This window comes from Panulirus ornatus, chromosome 15 (assembly GCF_036320965.1).
Source record: "Panulirus ornatus isolate Po-2019 chromosome 15, ASM3632096v1, whole genome shotgun sequence".
Taxonomy (NCBI): Eukaryota; Metazoa; Arthropoda; class Malacostraca; order Decapoda; family Palinuridae; genus Panulirus; species Panulirus ornatus.
The window spans coordinates 18,873,488-18,894,283 of NC_092238.1; the positions used below are offsets into that span (position 1 = coordinate 18,873,488).

The window sequence follows — 20,796 nt, forward strand, 5'->3', positions numbered from 1 at the left end:
GTCATTTTTTCATTAATTTTCTGAATTATTAGATTTAGATGACTTTTGTCAAAATTAGTCTTCACACTTGAGGTAATATATTTAGTGCTTGCATTTTACCTGGATTTCTTGTTAAGTATGTGAATTGTTGTCCTAAAATTTTTCCTTTTATTAAGAAATAGCGTTGAAACAGAATGAAATGGAAAAGTAAATGAATTAAAAGATGGTTTATTACAGGAAGGAATGTTGAATTTTAAAAACACTAAAGAGTAGTGTATGTACTTGTGAAATATATGGTTGTAGGTTTATTTGATACAAAAGATTAGAGAGAAAAAATACAGCATCAGGAAAAGCAGAATACAAATTCTTGGAGAAATACAGCATCAGGAAAAGCATGATAAAGTTGTGTTTTTTATATCATATAAGAAAAGTTATGCTTGATAACCATAATGTAAGAACTTTTCACATCAGAGACTAATATTTTGGCAGAATCTAAACATGATCCTGGCTAATGAGGAAGCTTCCGCAAGGAGGAGGAGTGCAAGTGCAAATGAACAGGTAAGTTATTATATGATTTTGATACTTTTCATCATTTGGAAAGTGTTTTAGACCAATCACTGTCAAATTCAGCTGTTCTAGTTGTTACCTGCAGTAGAATCTTATATTGCTAGCAGGTTGACTAGCACCACATCATAAGAAACTAGGTTCCACTTATTCCCATAAGATAGAATATTATTGGTCTTTGTGATAGTTAAATATGGTAAAGTTGTAACTATCAGGAGTAAATTTTGCATTTACCTTAGAAGTAACCTGGCCATAAGCTTGTTTTTGTTAATTACACCCACAGACACACAGCAGAAATTAAAAAGAAAAAAGTCCTACCACAAAACTGTGTCTTGACCAGTGTACTGCTTTTACACTATTCGTTTTTATAAACCCTCACCTGTTCACACCACCCTAGTTTTACTTACCTAATGTGACCCTCATCTCATGGTAAGAATAGTGTATAGGAGATGGTTTAAATCCCTTAGAATTGAGCATTTTAATATTTTTGTACATTTAGAATCAGTAGGTAGGAGCGTTAGATAGAAGCAGTCATTAGGAACATTAGATAGGAGCCTCTGCAAACACTGTACTAGAATTACCCTCTGTCATTGGCCTATTAAAAGTGAGGCACTAAAGGCTAAGAAGCGGCATTGGAGTTTTATAGTTATAGAGAATCTGTTGATGTGGTCACCCCTTCGGAACAGGCATCAGAGATATAGATAGAATAGATAGATGGTAAAAACCTACTTATACAGAATTGGGTAGTAGTTATACACTCTTAAGGCATTACCTCTTAGGCATTTTGTGATTTTAAAACCTGTACGTAGGAAACTGTTATAGTATACTATCTGCATTTACGGTATCATCACCTAGCTTATTCCATTTATTCACTGCACAGACACTGTGAAAATACTTCTTTACTTCTTCTCTAACAAGTTTCTTGCTTGAATATGTGTTAGGACCCATGGTTTCTCTGTCTTTACATCTCTTAAAATACTGTTCACTGTCAATAGTGTCATACTTGTTTAGAATCTTGAAAGTTGTGTTCAAGTCAACCATTATTCCTGTCTTCTCCATGGTAAACAAATTAATGGCTTCTAACCTACACCTGTAAGGTACTATCCCTGTTGCTCTCCTCTAAACCTTCTCTGTTTGTTCTTTATGTTTCTCTATAAGGTTCATGATATTTTCCAGTAGTACAAAAACAGGGAGCGGGGGGCTGGAAACCCTCCCCTCCTTGTATTTTAACTTTCTAAAAGGGGTAACAGAAGAAGGAGTCGCGCAGGGAGTGCTCATCCTCCTCGAAGGCTTAGATTGGGGTGTCTAAATGTGTGTGGGTGTAACCAAGATGAGAAAAAAAGGAGAGATAGGTAGTATGTTTCAGGAAAGGAACACGGATGTTTTGGCTCTGAGTGAAACGAAGCTCAAGGGTATAGGGGAAGAGTGGTTTCGGAATGTCTTGGGAGTAAAGTCGGGTTTAGTGAAAGGAGAAGAGCAAGGGAAGGAGTAGCACTACTCCTGAAACAGGAGTGGTGGGAGTATGTGATAGAGTGTAAGAAAGTGAACTCTAGATTGATATGGGTAAAACTGAAAGTGGATGGAGAGAGATGGGTGATTATTGGTGCATATGCACTTGGGCATGAGAAGAAAGATCATGAGAGGCAAGTGTTTTGGGAGCAGCTGAGTGAGTGTGTTAGTAGTTTTGATGCACGAGACCGGGTTATAGTGATGGGTGATTTGAATGCAAAGGTGAGTAATGTGGCAGTTGAGGGAATAATTGGTGTACATGGGGTGTTCAGTGTTGTAAATGGAAATGGTGAAGAACTTGTAGATTTATGTGCTGAAAAAGGACTGGTGATTGGGAATACCTGGTTTAAAAAGAGAGATATACATAAGTATACGTATGTAAGTAGGAGAGATGGCTAGAGAGCGTTATTTGATTACGTGTTAATTGATAGGTGCATGAAAGAGAGACCTTTGGATGTTAATGTGCTGAGAGGTGCAAGTGGAGGGATGTCTCATCATTATCATGTGGAGGCATAGGTGAAGATTTCTAGAGGTTTTCAGAAAAGAAGAGAGAATATTGGGGGGAAAAGAGTGGTGAGAGTAAGTGAGCTTGGGAAGGAGACTTGTGTGAGGAAGTATCAGGAGAGACTGAGTACAGAATGGAAAAAGATGAGAACAAAGGAGGTAAGGGTAGTGGGGGAGGAATGGGACGTATTTAGGGAAGCAGCGATGGCTTGCGCAAAAGATGCTTGTGGCATGAGAAGCATGGGAGGTGGGCAGATCAGAAAGGGTAATGACTGGTAGGATGAAGAAGTAAGATTATTAGTGAAAGAGAAGAGAGAGGCATTTGGACAATTTTTGCAGGGAAATAATGCAAATGAGTGGGAGATGTATAAAAGAAAGAGGCAGGAGGTCAAGAGAAAGGTGCAAGAGGTGAAAAAGAGGGCAAATGAGAGTTGGGGTGAGAGAGTATCATTAAATTTTAGGGAGAATAAAAAGATGTTTTGGAAGGAGGTAAATAAAGTGCATCAGACAAGGGAACAAATGGGAACTTCAGTGAAAAGGGGTAGTAGGGAGGTGATAACAAGGAGTGGTGATGTGAGAAGATGGAGTGAGTATTTTGAAGGTTTGTTGAATGTGTTTGATGATAGAGTGGCAGATATAGGGTGTTTTGGTTGAGTTGGTGTGCAAAGTGAGAGGGTTAGGTAGTAAAAGCTTTGAGGAAGATGAAAGCTGGCAAGGCAGCAGGTTTGGATGGTATTGCAGTGGAATTCATTAAAAAAGGGGGTGACTGTATTGTTGACTGGTTGGTAAGGTTATTTAATGTATGTATGACTCATGGTGAGGTGCCTGAGGATTGGCGGAATGCTTGCATAGTGCCATTGTACAAAGGCAGTGGGGATAAAAGTAAGTGCTCAAATTACAGTGGTATAAGTTTGTTGAGTATTCCTGGTAAATTATATGGGAGGGTATTGATTGAGAGGGTGAAGGCATGTACAGAGCATCATATTGGGGAAGAGCAGTGTGGTTTCAGAAGTTGTAGAGGATGTGCGGATCAGGTGTTTGCTCTGAAGAATGTACTTGAGAAATACTTAGAAAAGTAAATGGATTTGTATGTGGCATTTATGGATCTGGAGAAGGCATATGATAGAGTTGATGGAGATGCTCTATGGAAGGTATGAAGAATATATGGTGTGGGAGGCAAGTTGTTAGAAGCAGTGAAAAGCTTTTATCGAGGATGTAATGCATGTGTAAATATAGGAAGAGAGGAAAGTGATTGGTTCTCAGTGAATGTAGGTTTGCGGCAGGGGTGTGTGATGTCTCCATGGTTGTTTAATTTGTTTATGGATGCGGTTGTTAGGGAGGTGAATGCAAGAGTTTTGGAAAGAGGGGCAAGTATGAAGTCTGTTGGGGATGAGAGAGCTTGGGAAGTGAGTCAGTTGTTGTTCACTGATGATACAGCGCTGGTGGCTGATTCATGTGAGAAACTGCAGAAGCTAGTGAGTGTGTTTGGTAAAGTGTGTGTAAGAAGAAAGCTGAGAGTAAATGTGAATAAGAGCTAGGTTATTAGGTACAGTAGGGTTAAGGGACAAGTCAATTGGGAGGTAAGTTTGAATGGAGAAAAACTGGAGGAAGTGAAGTGTTTTAGATATCTGGGAGTGGATTTGGCAGCAGATGGAACCATGGAAGCAGAAGTGAATCATAGGGTGGGGGAGGGGGTGAAAGTTTTGGGAGCGTTGAAGAATGTGTGGAAGTCAAGAACATTATCTCGGAAAGCACAAATGGGTATGTTTGAAGGAATAGTGGTTCCAACAATGTTATATGGTTGCAAGGCATGGGCTATAGATAGAGTTGTGCGGAGTAGGGTGGATGTGCTGGAAATTAGATGTTTGAGGACAAAATGAGGTGTGAGGTGGTTTGACTGAGTAAGTAATAATAGGGTCAGAGAGTGTGGTTAAGAGAGCAGAAGAGGGTGTTTTGAAATGGTTTGGTCACATGGACAGAATGAGTGAGGAAAGATTGACCAAGAGGATATATGTGTCAGAGGTGGAGGGAACAAGGAGATGTGGGAGACCAAATTGGAGGTGGAAGGATGGAGTGAAAAAGATTTTGAGTGATTGGGGCCTGAAAATGCAGGAGGGTGAAAGGCGTGCAAAGAATAGAGTGAATTGGAACGATGTGGTATACCAGAGTCAATGTGCTGTCAATGGATTGAACCAGGGTATGTGAAGTGTCTGGGGTAAACCATGGAAAGTTCTGTGGGGTCTGGATGTGGAAAGGGAGCTGTGGTTTCGGTGCATTATTACATGACAGCTAAAGACTGAGTGTGAACGAATTTGGCCTTTGTTGTCTTTTCCTAGCGCTACCTCGCACACATGAGGGGGGAGAGGGTTGTTATTTCATGTATGGTGGGGTGGGGATGGGAATGAATAAAGGCAGACAGTATGAATTATGTACATGTGTATATATGTATATGTCTGTGTGTGTGTATATATATGTATACGTTGAGATGAAGAGGTATGTATATTTGTGTTTGTGGACGTGTATGTATACACATGTGTATGTGGGTCAGTTGGGCCATTCTTTCGTCTGTTTCCTTGCGCTACCTCGCTAAGGCAGTAGACAGCGACAAAGCAAAATATATAATAAATGATAATAACAAAAACAGATGACAGACTGCTTAAGATATTGTTCAGGAAACTGCTCAAAGAGAGTGTAGTGCATACTCAATCTCTCTTGGTATTTCTTCACATCTTCTTTCCAAGCTCACTTGCTTTCACACCTCTCTTCTCACCCATAACATTTCTTCTTGTCTAAAACTTCTACAGATCATCGCCCTCACTTCCAAAATGTAATGATCAGACATCCCACTAGCTGCCTCTTTCAGCATATTCAGTCCTAAAAGTCTTTCTTTTAGATGCCCATCAATAAGTATGTAATCAATAATGCTTGCTAATTATCTTTCTTACTCTCATACATGTACTTTGTATGCCCCTCTGTTTGAACGAGGTATTCCCATTATCCAGCTCTTTTCAGCTTGCAGCTCCACAAACTGCTCATCATTTCCTTTCATTCCCCTAATTAAACCCTCAACCACCACATTCCATACCTTCACATTTAAATCACCCATCACCCAATCTCTTGCATCAAAACTGCTGACAGTCACTCAGCTGCTCCCAAAACACTTACCTCTCATGATCTTTCTTCTCATGACCAGGTGCAGAAGCTCTCATAATCGCCCATCTCTTGCAGTCCACTTTCATTTTTACCCACATCGTCTGGAGCTCAATTCCTTACACTCTTTCACCCTTAGACCAACCCCTGACTTTACTTCTAAGACATTTCCAAACCATTTTTCCCCTTTACCCATAAGCTTTCTTTCAGTGAGAGCTAGAGGATTCATATAGGTGACTGAAGGGGGCAGGATCTTTGTGCTGGAAACCTTACCCTTCTTGTATTTCAATTTGTAAAAGGGGAGACAGAAGTTGGGGTGTGTTCATCCTCCTCAAAGGCTCAGATTGGGGTGGCTGACTATGTGTGGATATAACCAAGATGGGAAGAGAGGAGAGATAGGTAGTATATTTGTGGGGAGGAAAAAATGGACATTCTGGCTGTAGGTGAAACAGAGCTCAATGGTAAAAGGGAAGAAATATTTAGAAATGTGTTTGGAGGGGTTGGTGAGAGGACAAGAGCTAAGGAAGGAACAGCTCTACTCCTGAAGCCGGAGTTGTGAAAGTGTCTGATAGAGTGCAAGTGAATAAATTCTAGATTTATGTTGGTATAACTGAAAGTGGGTGGTGAGAGATGTGTAATTATTGGTGCTTATGCACCTGGCCATGAGAACAAAGATCATGAAAGGCAAGTGTTTTGGTAGCAGCTGAGTGAGTGTGTCAGGTAGTTTTGATGTACGACACTTGGTATTACCGATGGGTTATTTGAATAATAAGGCAAGTAATGTGTCATTTCAGGGTATGATTGGGATGCTTGGGTGGGGGTATTCAATGTTATTAATGGAAATGAGGAAGAGTTAGTGGATTTGTGTGCTAAAAAAAGACTGGTGATTGGAAATACCTGATTTGAATAGAGGATGGAGAGAGATGGATGATTATTAGTGCCTATACACCTGGTAATGAGAAGAAAGATCATGAGAGGCAAGTGTTTTTGGAGCAGCTGAGTGAGTGTCTTAGCGTAGTTGAGGGCATGATTGGCGTACGTAGGGTGTTCAGTGTTGTAAATGGAAATGGTGAAGAGCTTGTAGATTTGTGTGCTGAAAAAGGACTGGTGATTGAGAATACCTGGTTTAAAAAGAGAGATATACATAAGTATACGTATGTAAGTAGGAGAGATGGCCGGAGAGCGTTATTGGATTACATTTTAATTGATAAGCGTGTGAAAGAGAGACTTTTGGATGTTAATGTGCTGAGGGGGGCAACTGGAGGGATATCTGATCATTATCTTCTGGTGACAAAGGTGAAGATATGTAAAGATTTTCAAAAAAGGAGAATGTTGGGGTGAAGAGAGTGGTGAGAGTAAGTGAGCTTGGAAAGGAGACTTCTGTGAGGAAGTACCAGGAGAGATTCAGTGTAGAATGGAAAAAGGTGACAGCAAATGATGTAAGGGGAGTGGGGAAGGAATGGGATGAATTTAGGGAAGCAGTGATGGCTTGCACAAAAGATCCATGTGGCATGAGAAAGGAGGGAGGTGGGCAAACTAGAAATGGTAGTGAGTGTTGGGATGAAGTACGATTGTTCGTGAAAGAGAAGAAAGAGGCATTTGGACGATATTTGCAGGGAAATAGTGCAAATGATTGGGAGATGTATAAAAGAATGAGGCAGGAGGTCAAGAGAAACGTGCAAGAGGTGAAGAAGAGGGCAAATGATAATTGGGGTGAGAGAGTATCATTAAATTATAGGGAGAATAAAAAGTTGTTTTGGAAGGAGGTAAATAAAGTGCATAAGACAAGAGAACAAATGGAAACATCAGTGAAGGGGGCTAATGGGGAAATAATGATAAATAGTGGTGAAGTGAGAAGGAGATGGAGTGAGTATTTTGAGGGTTTGTTGAATGTGTTTGACGATAGAGTGGCACATGCAGGGTGTTTTGGTCGAGGTGGTGTGCGAAGGGAGAGGGCAAGGGAGAATGGTTTGGTAAACAAATAAGAGGTAGTGAAAGCTTTGCGTAAGATGAAAGCCAGCAAGGCAGCAGGTTTGGATGGTATTGCAGTGGAATTTGTTAAAAAATGGGGTGACTATGTTGTTGACTGATTGGTGAAAATATTCATTGCATGTATGGTTCATGGTGAAGTGCCTGAGGGCTGGCAGAATGCATGCATAGTGCCATTGTATAAAGGCAGAGGGGGATAAAGGTGAGTATTCAATTTACAGAGGTATGAATTTGTTGAGTATTCCTGGAAAACTATATGAGAGGGTATTCATTGAGAGGGTGAAGGCATGTACGGAGCATCAGATTTGGGAAGAGCAGTGTAGTTTCAGAAGTGGTAGAGGATGTGGGAATCAGGTGTATACTTTAAAGAATGTATGTGAGAAATACTTAGAAAAACAGATGGATTTGTATGTAGCATTTATGGATCTGGAGTGGGCATATGATAGAGTTGATAGAGATGCTATGTTGAAGGTATTAAGAGTATATGGTGTGGGAGGTAAGTTGTTACAAGCAGTGAAAAGTTTTTATCGAGGATGTAAGGCATGTGTATGAGTAGGAAGAGAGGAAAGTGATTGGTTCCCAGTGAATGTTGGTTTGTGGCAGGGTGTGTGCTGTCTCTTTGGTTGTTTGATTTGTTTATGGATGGGGTTGTTAGGGAAGTGAATGCAAGGGTTTTGGAGAGAGGGGCAAGTATGCAGTCTGTTGTGGATAAGAGGGCTTGGGAAGTGAGTCAGATGTTGTTCGCTGATGATACAGTGCTGGTGGCTGATTCGGATGAGAAACTGCAGAAGCTGATGACTGAGTTTGGTAAAGTGTGAGAAAAAAGAAAGTTGAGAGTAAATGTGAATAAGAGCAAGGTTATTAGCTTTAGTAGTGTTGAGGGACAAGTCAACTGGGAGGTAAGTTTGAATGGAGAAAAGCTGGAGGAAGTGAAGTGTTTTAGATATCTGGGAGTGGATTTGACAGCAGATGGAACCATGGAAGCAGAAGTGAGTTACAGGATGGGGAAGGGGCAAAGGTTCTGGTAGCATTGAAGAATGTGTGGAAGGTGAGAACGTTATCTTGGAGAGCAAATATGGCTGTGTTTGAAGGAATAGTTGCTCCAGCAATGTTATATGGTTGCGAGGCGTGGGCTGTTGATAGGGTTGTGCAGAGGAGGGTGGATGTGTTGGAAATAAGATGTTTGAGGACAATATGTGGTGTTAGGTGGTTTGATCGAGTAAGTAATGAATGGATAAGAGAGATGTGTGGTAATAAAAAGAGTGTGGTTGAGAGAGCAGACGAGGTTGTATTGAAATGGTTTGGTCACTTGGAGAGAATGAGTAAGGAACGGTTGACAAAAAGGATATATGTGTCAGAGGTGAAAGGAACAAAGAGAAGTGGGGGACCAAATTGGAGTGGAAGGATGGAGTGAAAAAGATTTTGAGTGATCTGGGCCTGAATATACAGGAGGGTGAACAGCATGCAAGAAATAGAGTGAATTGGAATGATGTGGTATACCGGGGTCGACGTGCTGTCAGTGGATTGAAGCAGGGCATATGAAGTGCCTGGGGTAAACCATAGAAAGTTTTATGGGGCCTGGATGTGGAAAGGGAACTGTGGTTTCTGTACACTACACATGACAGCTTTTAATTTTCCAAAAGAAGGAACAAAGAAGGGGGCCTAGGTGAGGATATTCCCTCAAAGGCCCAGTTCTCTGTTCTTAACGCTACCTCGCTAATGCAGGAAATGGCAAATGATATGAAAGAAAGAAAAAAGAAAATTATAATTATAATAATCCCTGGGGATAGGGAAGAAAGAGTACTTCCCATGCATTTCTCACGTGTCGTAGAAGGCGACTAAAGGGGACGGGAGAAGGGGGCTAGAAACCCTCCTCTCCTTGTATTTTAACTTTCTGAAAGGGGAAACAGAAGGAGTCACGCGGGGAGTGCTCATCCTCCTTGAAGGCTCAGATTGGGGTGTCTAAATGTATGTGGATGTAACTAAGATGAGAAAAAAGGAGAGATAGGTGGTATGTTTGAGAAAAGGAACCTGGATGAATTAGCTCTTGAGTGAAACGAAGCTCAAGGGTAAAGGGGAAGAGTGGTTTGGGAATGTTTTGGGAGTAAAGTCAGGGGTTAGTGAGAGGACAAGAGCAAGGGAAGGAGGAGCACTACTCCTGAAACAGGAGTGGTGGGAGTATGTGATAGAGTGTAAGAAAGTAAACTCTAGATTGATATGAGTAAAACTGAAAGTGGATGGAGAGAGAGGGGTGATTATTGGTGCATATGCACCAGGGCATGAGAAGAAAGATCAGGAGAGGCAAGTGTTTTGGGAGCAGCTGAGTGAGTGTGTTAGTAGTTTTGATGCACAAGACCGGGTTATTGTGATGGGTGATTTGAATGCAAAGGTGAGTAATGTGGCAGTTGAGGGAATAATTGGTGTACATGGGGTGTTTAGTGTTGTAAATGGAAATGGTGAAGCTTGTAGATTTATGTGCTGAAAAAGGACTGATGATTGGGAATACCTGGTTTAAAAAGAGAGATATACATAAGTATATGTATGTAAGTTGGAGAGATGACCAGAGAGCGTTATTGGATTATGTGTTAATTGAAAGGCACGTGAAAGAGAGACTTTTGGATGTTAATGTGCTGAGAGGTGCAACTGGAGGGATGTCTGATCATTATCTTATGGAGGTGAAGGTGAAGATTTGTAGAGGATTTCAGAAAAGAAGAGAGAATGTTGTGGTGAAGAGAGTGGTGAGAGTAAGTGAGCTTGGGAAGGAGACTTGTGTGAGGAAGTACCAGGAGAGACTGAGTACAGAATGGAAAAAGATGAGAACAAAGGACGTAAAGGTATTGGGGAGGAATGGGATGTATTTAGGGAAGCAGTGATAGCTTGCGCAAAAGATGCTTGTGGCATGAGAAGCATGGGAGTTGGGCAGATTAGAAAGGGTTGTGAGTGGTGGGATGAAGAAGTAAGATTATTTGTGAAAGAGAAGAGAGAGGCATTTGGACGATTTTTGCAGGGAAATAATGCGAATGAGTGGGAGATGTATAAAAGAAAGAGGCAGGAGGTCACGAGAAAGGTGCAAGAGGTGAAAAAGAGGGCAAATGAGAGTTAGGGTGAGAGAGTATCATTGAATTGTAGGGAGGATAAAAAGATGTTTTTATCCCTGGGGATAGAGGAGAAAGAGTACTTCCCACGTATTCCCTGCATGTCGTAGAAGGCGACTAAAAGGGGAGGGAGTGGGTGGCTGGAAATCCTCCCCTCTTTTTTTTTTTTTTTTAATTTTCCAAAGGAAGGAACAGAGAAGGGGGCCAGGTGAGGATATTTCCCTCAAAGGCCCAGTCCTTTGTTCTTAACGCTACCTCGCTGACGCAGGAAATGGCGAATAGTATGAAAAAGAAAAAAGAAAAAAAAGATGTTTTGGAAGGAGGTAAATAAAGTGCATAAGACAAGGGAACAAATGGGAACTTCAGTGAAGGGGGACTAATGGGGAGGTGATGTGAGGAGATGGAGTGAGTATTTTGAAGGTTTGTTGAATGTGTTTGATGGTAGTGGCAGATATTGGGTGTTATGGTTGAGGTGGTGTGCAAAGTGAGAGGGTTAGGGAGAATGATTTGGTAAACAGAGAAGAGGTAGTAAAAGCTTTCAGGAAGATGAAAGCCGGCAAGGGAGCAGGTTTTGGTGGTATTGCAGTGGAATTTGATAAAAAAGGGGGTGACTGTATTGTTGACTGGTTGGTAAGGTTATTTAATGTATGTATAACTCTTGGTAAGGTGCCCTACGATTGTCGGAATGCTTGCATACTACCGTGGCGGAATGCTTGCATAGTGCCATCATACAAAGGCAAAGGGGATAAAAGTGAGTGCTCACATTACAGAGGTATAAGTTTGTTGAGTATTTCTGGGTGAAGACATGTACAGAGCATCAGATTGGGGAAGAGGAGTGTGGTTTCAGAAGTGGTAGAGGATGTGTGGATCAGGTGTTTGCTTTGAAGAATGTATGTGAGAAATACTTAGAAAAGCAAATGGATTTGTATGTAGCATTTATGGATCTGGAGAAGGCATATAATAGAGTTGATAGAGATGCTCTGTGGAAGGTATTAAGAATATATGGTGTGGGAAGCAAGTTGTTAGAAGCAATGAAAAGTTTTTATCAAGGATGTAAGGCATGTGTACATGTAGGAAGAGAGGAAGGTGATTAGTTCTCAGTGAATGTAGGTTTGTGGCAGGGGTGCGTGATGTCTCCATGGTTGTTTAATTTGTTTATGGATGGGGTTGTTATGGAGGTGAATGCAAGAGTTTTGGAAAGAGGGGCAAGTATGCAGTCTGTTGTAGATGAGAGAGCTTGGGAAGTGAGTGAGTTGTTGTTCGCTGATAATACAGCGTTGATGGCTGATTCAGATGAGAAACTGCAGAAGCTGGTGACTCAGTTTGGTAAAGTGAAAAAAGAAAGCTGAAAGTAAATGTGAATAAGAGCAAGGTTATTAGGTACGTTAGGGTTGAGGGACAAGTCAATTGGGAGGTAAGTTTGAATGGAGAAAAACTGGAAAAAGTGAAGTGTTTTAGATATCTGGGAGTGGATTTGGCAGCGGATGGAACCATGGAAGTGGAAGTGAATCATAGGGTGGGGGAGGGGGCGAAAGTTCTGGGAGTATTGAAAAATGTGTGGAAGTCGAGAATGTTATCTTAGAAAGCAAAAATGGGTATGTTTGAAGGAATAGTGGTTCCAACAATGTTATATGGTTGTGAGGCATAGAGGTGTGCAGAGGAGGGTGGATATGCTGGAAATGATGTGTTTGAGGACAATATGTGAGGTGGTTTGATCGAGTAAGTAATGAAAGGGTAAGAAAGGTGTGTGTGATAAAAAGAGTGTGGTTGAGAGAGTAGAAGAGGGTGTTTTGAAATGGTTTGGTCACATGGAGAGAATGAGTGAGGAAAGATTGACCAAGGGGATATATGTGTCAGAGGTGGAGGGAACGAGGAGAAGTGGGAGACCAAATTGGCGGTGGAAAGATGGAGTGAAAAAGATTTTGAGTGATCGGGGCCTGAACATGCAGGAGGGTGAAAGGCGTGCATGGAATAGAGTGAATTGGAACAGTGTGGTGTACTGGAGTCAACATGCTGTCAGTGGATTGAACCAGGGCATGTGAAGCATCTGGGGTAAACCATGGAAAGTTTTGTTGGGCCTGGTTGTGGAAAGGTGCATTATACATGACACTGTGCTAGAGACTGAGTGTGAACAAATGTGGCCTATGTTGTCTTTACCTAGCGCTACCTCGTGCACATGTGGGGGGAGGGGTTTATCATTTCATGTGTGGCGTGTGTGGCGACGGGAATGAATAAGGGCAGACAGTATGAATTATGTACATGTGTATATATGTATATGTCTGTGTGTGTATATATATGGATATGTTGAGATGTATAGATATGTGTATGTGCATGTGTGGACATGTATGTATATATATGTGTATGTGGGTGGGTTTCGCCATTCTTTCGTCTGTTTCCTTGCACTACCTTGCTGATGCGGGAGACAGCGACAAAGTATAATAAGATAGATAAGATAATAATGATAATACATATGTAAGCAGGAGAGATGGTCAGTGGCCATTATTAGATTACATATTTATTGAAAGGTGTGTAAAAGACAGACTTTTGGATATAGATGTGCTGAGAGGGGTTACTGCTGGGATGTCTGATCCGTCTTGTGGAGGCAAGGGTGAATATTTATAGAGGTTTTCAAAAAAGAGGAAGAAAATTTAGGGAAAAGAGAGTGGTGAGAGTAAGTGAGCTAAGAAAGGAGACTTGTGTGAAGAAATACCAGCAGAGATTGAGAGTAGAATAACAAAAGGTGAAATTTTATAAAGCGAGGGGAGTGGGCTGTAAATGGGAGGTATTTACGTTAAGCAGTAATGGCATATGCAAAAGATGAATATGGCATGTGAAAGGTGGGAAGTGGGCAGATTAGAATGGGTAATGAGCGGTTGGATGAAGTAAAGTTGCTAGTGAAAGAGAAAAGAGAGGCATTTAGGCAGTACTAGAGAAGGAGGGCAACTGATTGGTACATGTATATGAGAAAGTAGCAGGAGGTTAAGAGGAAGGTGCAGGTGCCTGAGGATTGGCGGAATGCTTGCATAGTGCCATTGTACAAAGGCAAAGGGGATAAGAGTGAGTGCTCAAATTACAGAGGTAAAGTTTGTTGAGTATTCCTGGTAAATTATACGGGAGGGTATTGATTGAGAGGGTGAAGGCATGGTCAGAGCATCAAATTGGGGAAGAGCAGTGTGGTTTCAGAAGTGGTAGAGGATGTGTGGATCAGGTGTTTGCTTTGAAGAATGTATATGAGAAATACTTAGAAAAGCAAATGGATTTGTATGTAGCACTTATGGATCTGGAGAAGGCATATGATAGAGTTGATAGAGATGCTCTGTGGAAGGTACTAAGAATATATGGTGTGGGAGGCAAGTTGGTAGAAGCAGTGGAAAGTTTTTTTCGAGGATGTAAGGTATGTGTACGTGTAGGAAGAGAGGAAAGTGATTGGTTCTCAGTGAATGTAGGTTTGCGGCAGGGGTGTGTGATGTCTCCATGGTTGTTTAATTTGTTTATGGATGGGGTTGTTAGGGAGGTGAATGCAAGAGCAAATACTTGATCCACACATCCTCTACCACTTCAGCAACCAGGGTGTGGGAGGGGGCGAAAATCCTGGGAGCCTTGAAGAATGTTTGGAAGTCGAGAACATTATCTCTGAAAGCAAAAATGGGTATGTTTGAAGGAATAGTGGTTCCAACAATGTTGTATGGTTGCGAGGCGTGGGCTATGGATAGAGTTGTGCGCAGGAGGGTGGATGTGCTGGAAATGAGATGTTTGAGGACAATATGTGGTGTGAGGTGGTTTGATCGAGTAAATAATGAGAGTAAGTAAGGGTATGCGAGGTGTGTGGAAATAAAAAGAGCATGGTTGAGAGAGCAGAAGAGGGTGTTTTGAAATGGTTTGGGCACATGGAGAGAATGAGTGAGGAAAGATTGACCAAGAGGGTATATATATCGGAGGTGGAGGAAACGAGAAGTGGGAGACCAAATTGGAGGTGGAAAGATGGAGTGAAAAAGATTTTGAGTGATCGGGGCCTGAACATGCAGGAGGGTGAAAGGCGGGCAAGGAATAGAGTGAATTGGATCGATGTGGTATACCGGGGTCGACGTGTTGTCAATGGATTGAATCAAGGCATGTAAAGCCTCTGGGGTAAACCATGGAAAGTTCTGTGGGGCTTGGATGTGGAAAGGGAGCTGTGGTTTCGGGCATTATTACATGACAGGTAGAGACTGAGTGTGAACTAATGGGGCCTTTGTTGTCTTTTCCTAGCGCTACCTCACACACGAGGGGGAGCGGGATGTTATTCCATGTGTGGCGAGGTGGCGATGGGAATAAATAAAGGCAGACAGTATGAATTATGTACATGTGTATATATGTATATGTCTGTGTGTATATATATATATATATATATATATATATATATATATATATATATATATATATATATATATATATATATATTATCCCTGGGGATAGGGGATTAAGAATACTTCCCACGTATTCCCTGCGTGTCGTAGAAGGCGACTAAAAGGGGAGGGAGCGGGGGGCTGGAAATCCTCCCCTCGTTTTTTTTTTTTCATTTTCCAAAAGAAGGAACAGAGGGGGCCAGGTGAGGATATTCCAAAAAAGGCCCAGTCCTCTGTTCTTAATGCTACCTCGCTAACGCGGGAAATGGCGAATAGTTTAAAAGAAAAAGAAATTTTTTTTTTTTTTTTTTTTTTTTTTTTTTTTTTTTTTTATACTTTGTCGCTGTCTCCCGCGTTTGCGAGGTAGCGCAAGGAAACAGACGAAAGAAATGGCCCAACCCCCCCCCCCATACACATGTACATACACACGTCCACACACGCAAATATACATACCTACACAGCTTTCCATGGTTTACCCCAGACGCTTCACATGCCTTGCTTCAATCCACTGACAGCACGTCAACCCCTGTATACCACATGACTCCAATTCACTCTATTTCTTGCCCTCCTTTCACCCTCCTGCATGTTCAGGCCCCGATCACACAAAATCTTTTTCACTCCATCTTTCCACCTCCAATTTGGTCTCCCTCTTCTCCTCGTTCCCTCCACCTCCGACACATATATCCTCTTGGTCAATCTCTCCTCACTCATTCTCTCCATGTGCCCAAACCATTTCAAAACACCCTCTTCTGCTCTCTCAACCACGCTCTTTTTATTTCCACACATCTCTCTTACCCTTACGTTACTTACTCGATCAAACCACCTCACACCACACATTGTCCTCAAACATCTCATTTCCAGCACATCCATCCTCCTGCGCACATCTCTATCCATAGCCCACGCCTCGCAACCATACAACATTGTTGGAACCACTATTCCCTCAAACATACCCATTTTTGCTTTCCGAGATAATGTTCTCGACTTCCACACATTTTTCAAGGCTCCCAAAATTTTCGCCCCCTCCCCCACCCTATGATCCACTTCCGCTTCCATGGTTCCATCCGCTGACAGATCCACTCCCAGATATCTAAAACACTTCACTTCCTCCAGTTTTTCTCCATTCAAACTCACCTCCCAATTGACTTGACCCTCACCCCTACTGTACCTAATAACCTTGCTCTTATTCACATTTACTCTCAACTTTCTTCTTCCACACACTTTACCAAACTCAGTCACCAGCTTCTGCAGTTTCTCACATGAATCAGCCACCAGCGCTGTATCATCAGCGAACAACAACTGACTCACTTCCCAAGCTCTCTCATCCCCAACAGACTTCATACTTGCCCCTCTTTCCAGGACTCTTGCATTTACCTCCCTTACAACCCCATCCATAAACAAATTAAACAACCATGGAGACATCACACACCCCTGCCGCAAACCTACATTCACTGAGAACCAATCACTTTCCTCTCTTCCTACACGTACACATGCCTTACATCCTCGATAAAAACTTTTCACTGCTTCTAACAACTTGCCTCCCACACCATATATTCTTAATACCTTCCACAGAGCATCTCTATCAACTCTATCATATGCCTTCTCCAGATCCATAAATGCTACATACAAATCCATTTGCTTTTCTAAGTATTTCTCACATACATTCTTCAAAGCAAACACCTGATCCACACATCCTCTACCACTTCTGAAACCGCACTGCTCTTCCCCAATCTGATGCTCTGTACATGCCTTCACCCTCTCAATCAATACCCTCCCATATAATTTACCAGGAATACTCAACAAACTTATACCTCTGTAATTTGAGCACTCACTCTTATCCCCTTTGCCTTTGTACAATGGCACTACGCACGCATTCCGCCAATCCTCAGGCACCTCACCATGAGTCATACATACATTAAATAACCTTACCAACCAGTCAACAATACAGTCACCCCCTTTCTTAATAAATTCCACTGCAATACCATCCAAACCTGCTGCCTTGCCGGCTTTCATCTTCCGCAAAGCTTTTACTACCTCTTCTCTGTTTACCAAATCATTTTCCCTAACCCTCTCACTTTGCACACCACCTCGACCCAAACACCCTATATCTGCCACTCTGTCATCAGACACATTCAACAAACCTTCAAAATACTCATTCCATCTCCTTCTCACATCACCGCTACTTGTTATCACCTCCCCATTTACGCCCTTCACTGAAGTTCCCATTTGCATTTGTGTGTATATATATATATATATATATATATATATATATATATATATTTTTTTTTTTTTTTTTTCAAACTATTCGCCATTTCCCGCGTTAGCGAGGTAGCGTTAAGAACAGAGGACTGGGCCATTGAGGGAATATCCTCACCTGGCCCCCTTCTCTGTTCCTTCTTTTGGAAAATTAAAAAAAATTGAGAGGGGAGGGTTTCCAGCCCCCCGCTCCCTCCCCTTTTAGTCGCCTTCTACGACACGCAGGGAATACGTGGGAAGTATTCTTTCTCCCCTATCCCCAGGGAAAATATATATATATATATATATATATATATATATATATATATATATATATATATATATATATATATATATATGGTAATGGTAATGGGTGAACAAAGAATGATAGGAGAAAAGATAGGACCCATTAATAATCATATCAGTGAATGTGTTGAAATGAAAGATGTTACTGATGAAAAGGTAATGGGTGGACAAGGAATGATAGAAGGACTAAAGATAGGACCCATTAAAGAAAGTAAAGAGGTAGGAGAAACATTTGGAAAAAGTGAGGCTAGAGGAGAAAGGAAAACAGAGAAAATGCAGGAAGAAAAGAAGGCAGAGAAAGTGGAGGAAGAAGTGAGAAACTTAGAGGAAATAGTTGATGAATCAGCAAGAAGTGAAGTCCTTGTTGATAAAGATAAAAAGAGTAAGCTTGACATTTGTGCAAGTGACTTTGTAGATCATAATACAACTGCAACAGAGAGAACTGGTGGCAGTTTTAGTGTTATTGAAGATGATGGTGGATATGAAAGTGATAAAGAGGTGGTGAGTAAGAAAGGAAAGAATGAGGAGTCTAATGTTGATTCTGAAATTGTGGTATGCAAAGGCACTGACACTTTATTGAAGGATAATGAGAGGACAGTAGACTTGCCAAATGAAAATAAAAGGTGACGATAAGTTAACAGTATAAGATTAAGCTAGAAGAGTTGGAGTGGAGAATGTTTGTGTCTCATTATTTTTGGCATTTTCCCATAACTATACTGTATGGATTGGATCATGCGTATTCACTGGAAATTAAATGTGCAGAAGGGGATCCCAAGCCTGCAGGCTGGCAAAGGGCAAGGATGCCTGAAAGTGTGTGGAGAAATATAAGTACAAATATAAGTGAGGATAGGGGAGAAAGAATACTTCCCACGTATTCCCTGCGTGTCGTAGAAGGCAACTAAAAGGGAAGGGAGCGGGGGGCTGGAAATCCTCCCCTCTCGTTTTTTTTTAATTTTCCAAAAGAAGGAACAGAGAAGGGGGCCAGGTGAGGATATTCCCTCAAAGGCCCAGTCCTCTGTTCTTAACGCTACCTCGCTATCGCGGGAAATGGCGAATAGTATGAAAAAAAAAAAATATATATATATATATATATATATATATATATATTTATATGTGTACATTGAGATGTATAGGTATGTATATTTGAGTGTGTGGACGTGTATGTATATACATTGTGTATGGGGGTGGGTTGGGCCATTTCTTTCGTCTGTTTCCTTGTGCTACCTCGCAAATGCGGGAGACAGCGACAAAGCAAAATAATAATAATATAACAAAAAGCTTTGATTCTTCTGTATATCCCCAGCATTCTGCTGAGGGGACTTTAATCGATGTCAGCAATCCTGGTATTATAAGCTTCTTATGACTTTCTTTAAACTTGCTGATAAGTTTCCTATACTTTGCCAATATTTCTTCTGATCTCCCATTAATAGCAGTATTCGTTCCCACCCAAATGACAAAAATCATATCCTCATGATTGTTTGAAACCATATCATCAAACTTATTGTGACATGCTCTATCCTAGCACCTGCATAACACAAGTTCTTATTTCCACCCTTCACACAGAACTCGTACTAATATCTGACAATAGAATCCCCAACCAGGATGATGCTGTGATCATCCTGTACTTCATCATCTAGTATGCTAAACCTATTGTGAATGGAGAGTTCATTGTTAGTAGGATGTTCAGTATTGTGGCTACAATTTTTCCTCATAGGTTGGAAGGTGAAAGTATCTTCCAACTTTGTCTCAATGGTTGCCATTCTTCTGTCTAAGCTATCTACCCTAGATGATATACCTGTGTCTGTTTCTTGTATTGCAACCACTTTTGCCACCAAGAACCCAACTTCCTCTCTCCTCCTCCCCTTTTATTCAAACATCTAGGCTTCACTGTTTTTTCCTAACACCTAGAGAAAGCTATCAAATATGTCGCAGAAGAAACAAGAAGTGTACTCCCCTACTTCTCTGAGGAGAAAATTGCTGGTGAACTCCCAATGACATCTCGGGCAGACATGTCAAGAAGCTGGAGCTATTTCCTAAGATTTCAATAAGATTCAAAGGAGTTCAGTAAAATTCAAAGGATTTCACAAAGATTAAAGGGATTTCATTAAGATTCAAGTAGTTCACTGAGCAAGACACAAAAAGACCTATTTGAAACTGAGTTGGTGAGCACATCACCAGAGCACTTCTGTCCTCAACAAGGTTTGACTGGAAATGAAATGTTTAAGGACAGTATGTAGTGTGAGGTGGTTTGATCGAGTAAGTAATGAAAGGGTAAGAGAGATGTGTGGAAGTAAAAAGTGTAGGTATATGTGTCAGAGATGGAGGGAACAAGGAGAAGCAGGAGACGAAATTGGAGGTGGAAGGATGGAGTGAAAAACTTTTTGAGTGATTGGGCCTGAACATGCAGGAGAGTGCAAGGCTGTGCTTGGAATAAGAGTGAATTGGATGATGTGGTATTCCCCATGTGTTGACGTGTCATAGAAGGCAACTAAAGGAGGCGGGGGTAGGGTGCAGTATTTCCTTTTCTAAAAAGGGAAACAGAATGTGCGTGTGTATGTAACCAAGATGAGAAGAAAGGAGAGAGAGGTAATATGTTTGAGGAAAGAAACCTGGATGTTCTGGCTCTGAGTGAAATGAAGCTCAAGAGTAAAGGGGAAGAGTGGTTTGGGAAAGTCTTGGGAGTAAAGTCAGGGGTTAGTGAGAGGACAAGAGCTATGGAAGGAGTAGCACTACTCTGAAGCAGGAGTTTTGGGAGTATGTGATAGAGTGTAAGAAAGTAAATTCTAGACTGATGTGGATAAAACTGAAAGTGGATGGAGAGAAATGGGTGATTATTGGTGCCTATGCACCTGGTCATAAGAAGAAAGATCATGAGAGGCAAGTGTTTTGGGAGCAGCTGAGTGAGTGTGTTAGCAGCTTTGATGCACGAGACTGGGTTAGAGTGATGGGTGACTTGAATGCGAAGGGTATAATTGGTGTACATGGGGTGTTCAGAGTTGTAAACAGAAATCATGAAGAGCTTGTGTATTTGTGTGCTGAAAAAAGACAGGTGATTGGGAATATCTGGCTTAAAAAGAGAGATA

At 41.4% G+C, this 20,796-nt stretch overlaps 1 protein-coding gene across 1 annotated transcript in view; it reads left to right on the top strand.

Moving 5' to 3' along the window:
* The window catches only part of LOC139753738 (tuberin-like), a 466,749-nt gene that overhangs the window by 395,206 nt on the left and 50,747 nt on the right, over nt 1-20,796 (top strand). The window contains exon 17 of the mRNA XM_071670535.1: nt 469-537. Coding sequence (XP_071526636.1) covers nt 469-537 — 69 coding nt within the window. The remainder of the gene's footprint in view (nt 1-468; nt 538-20,796) is intronic.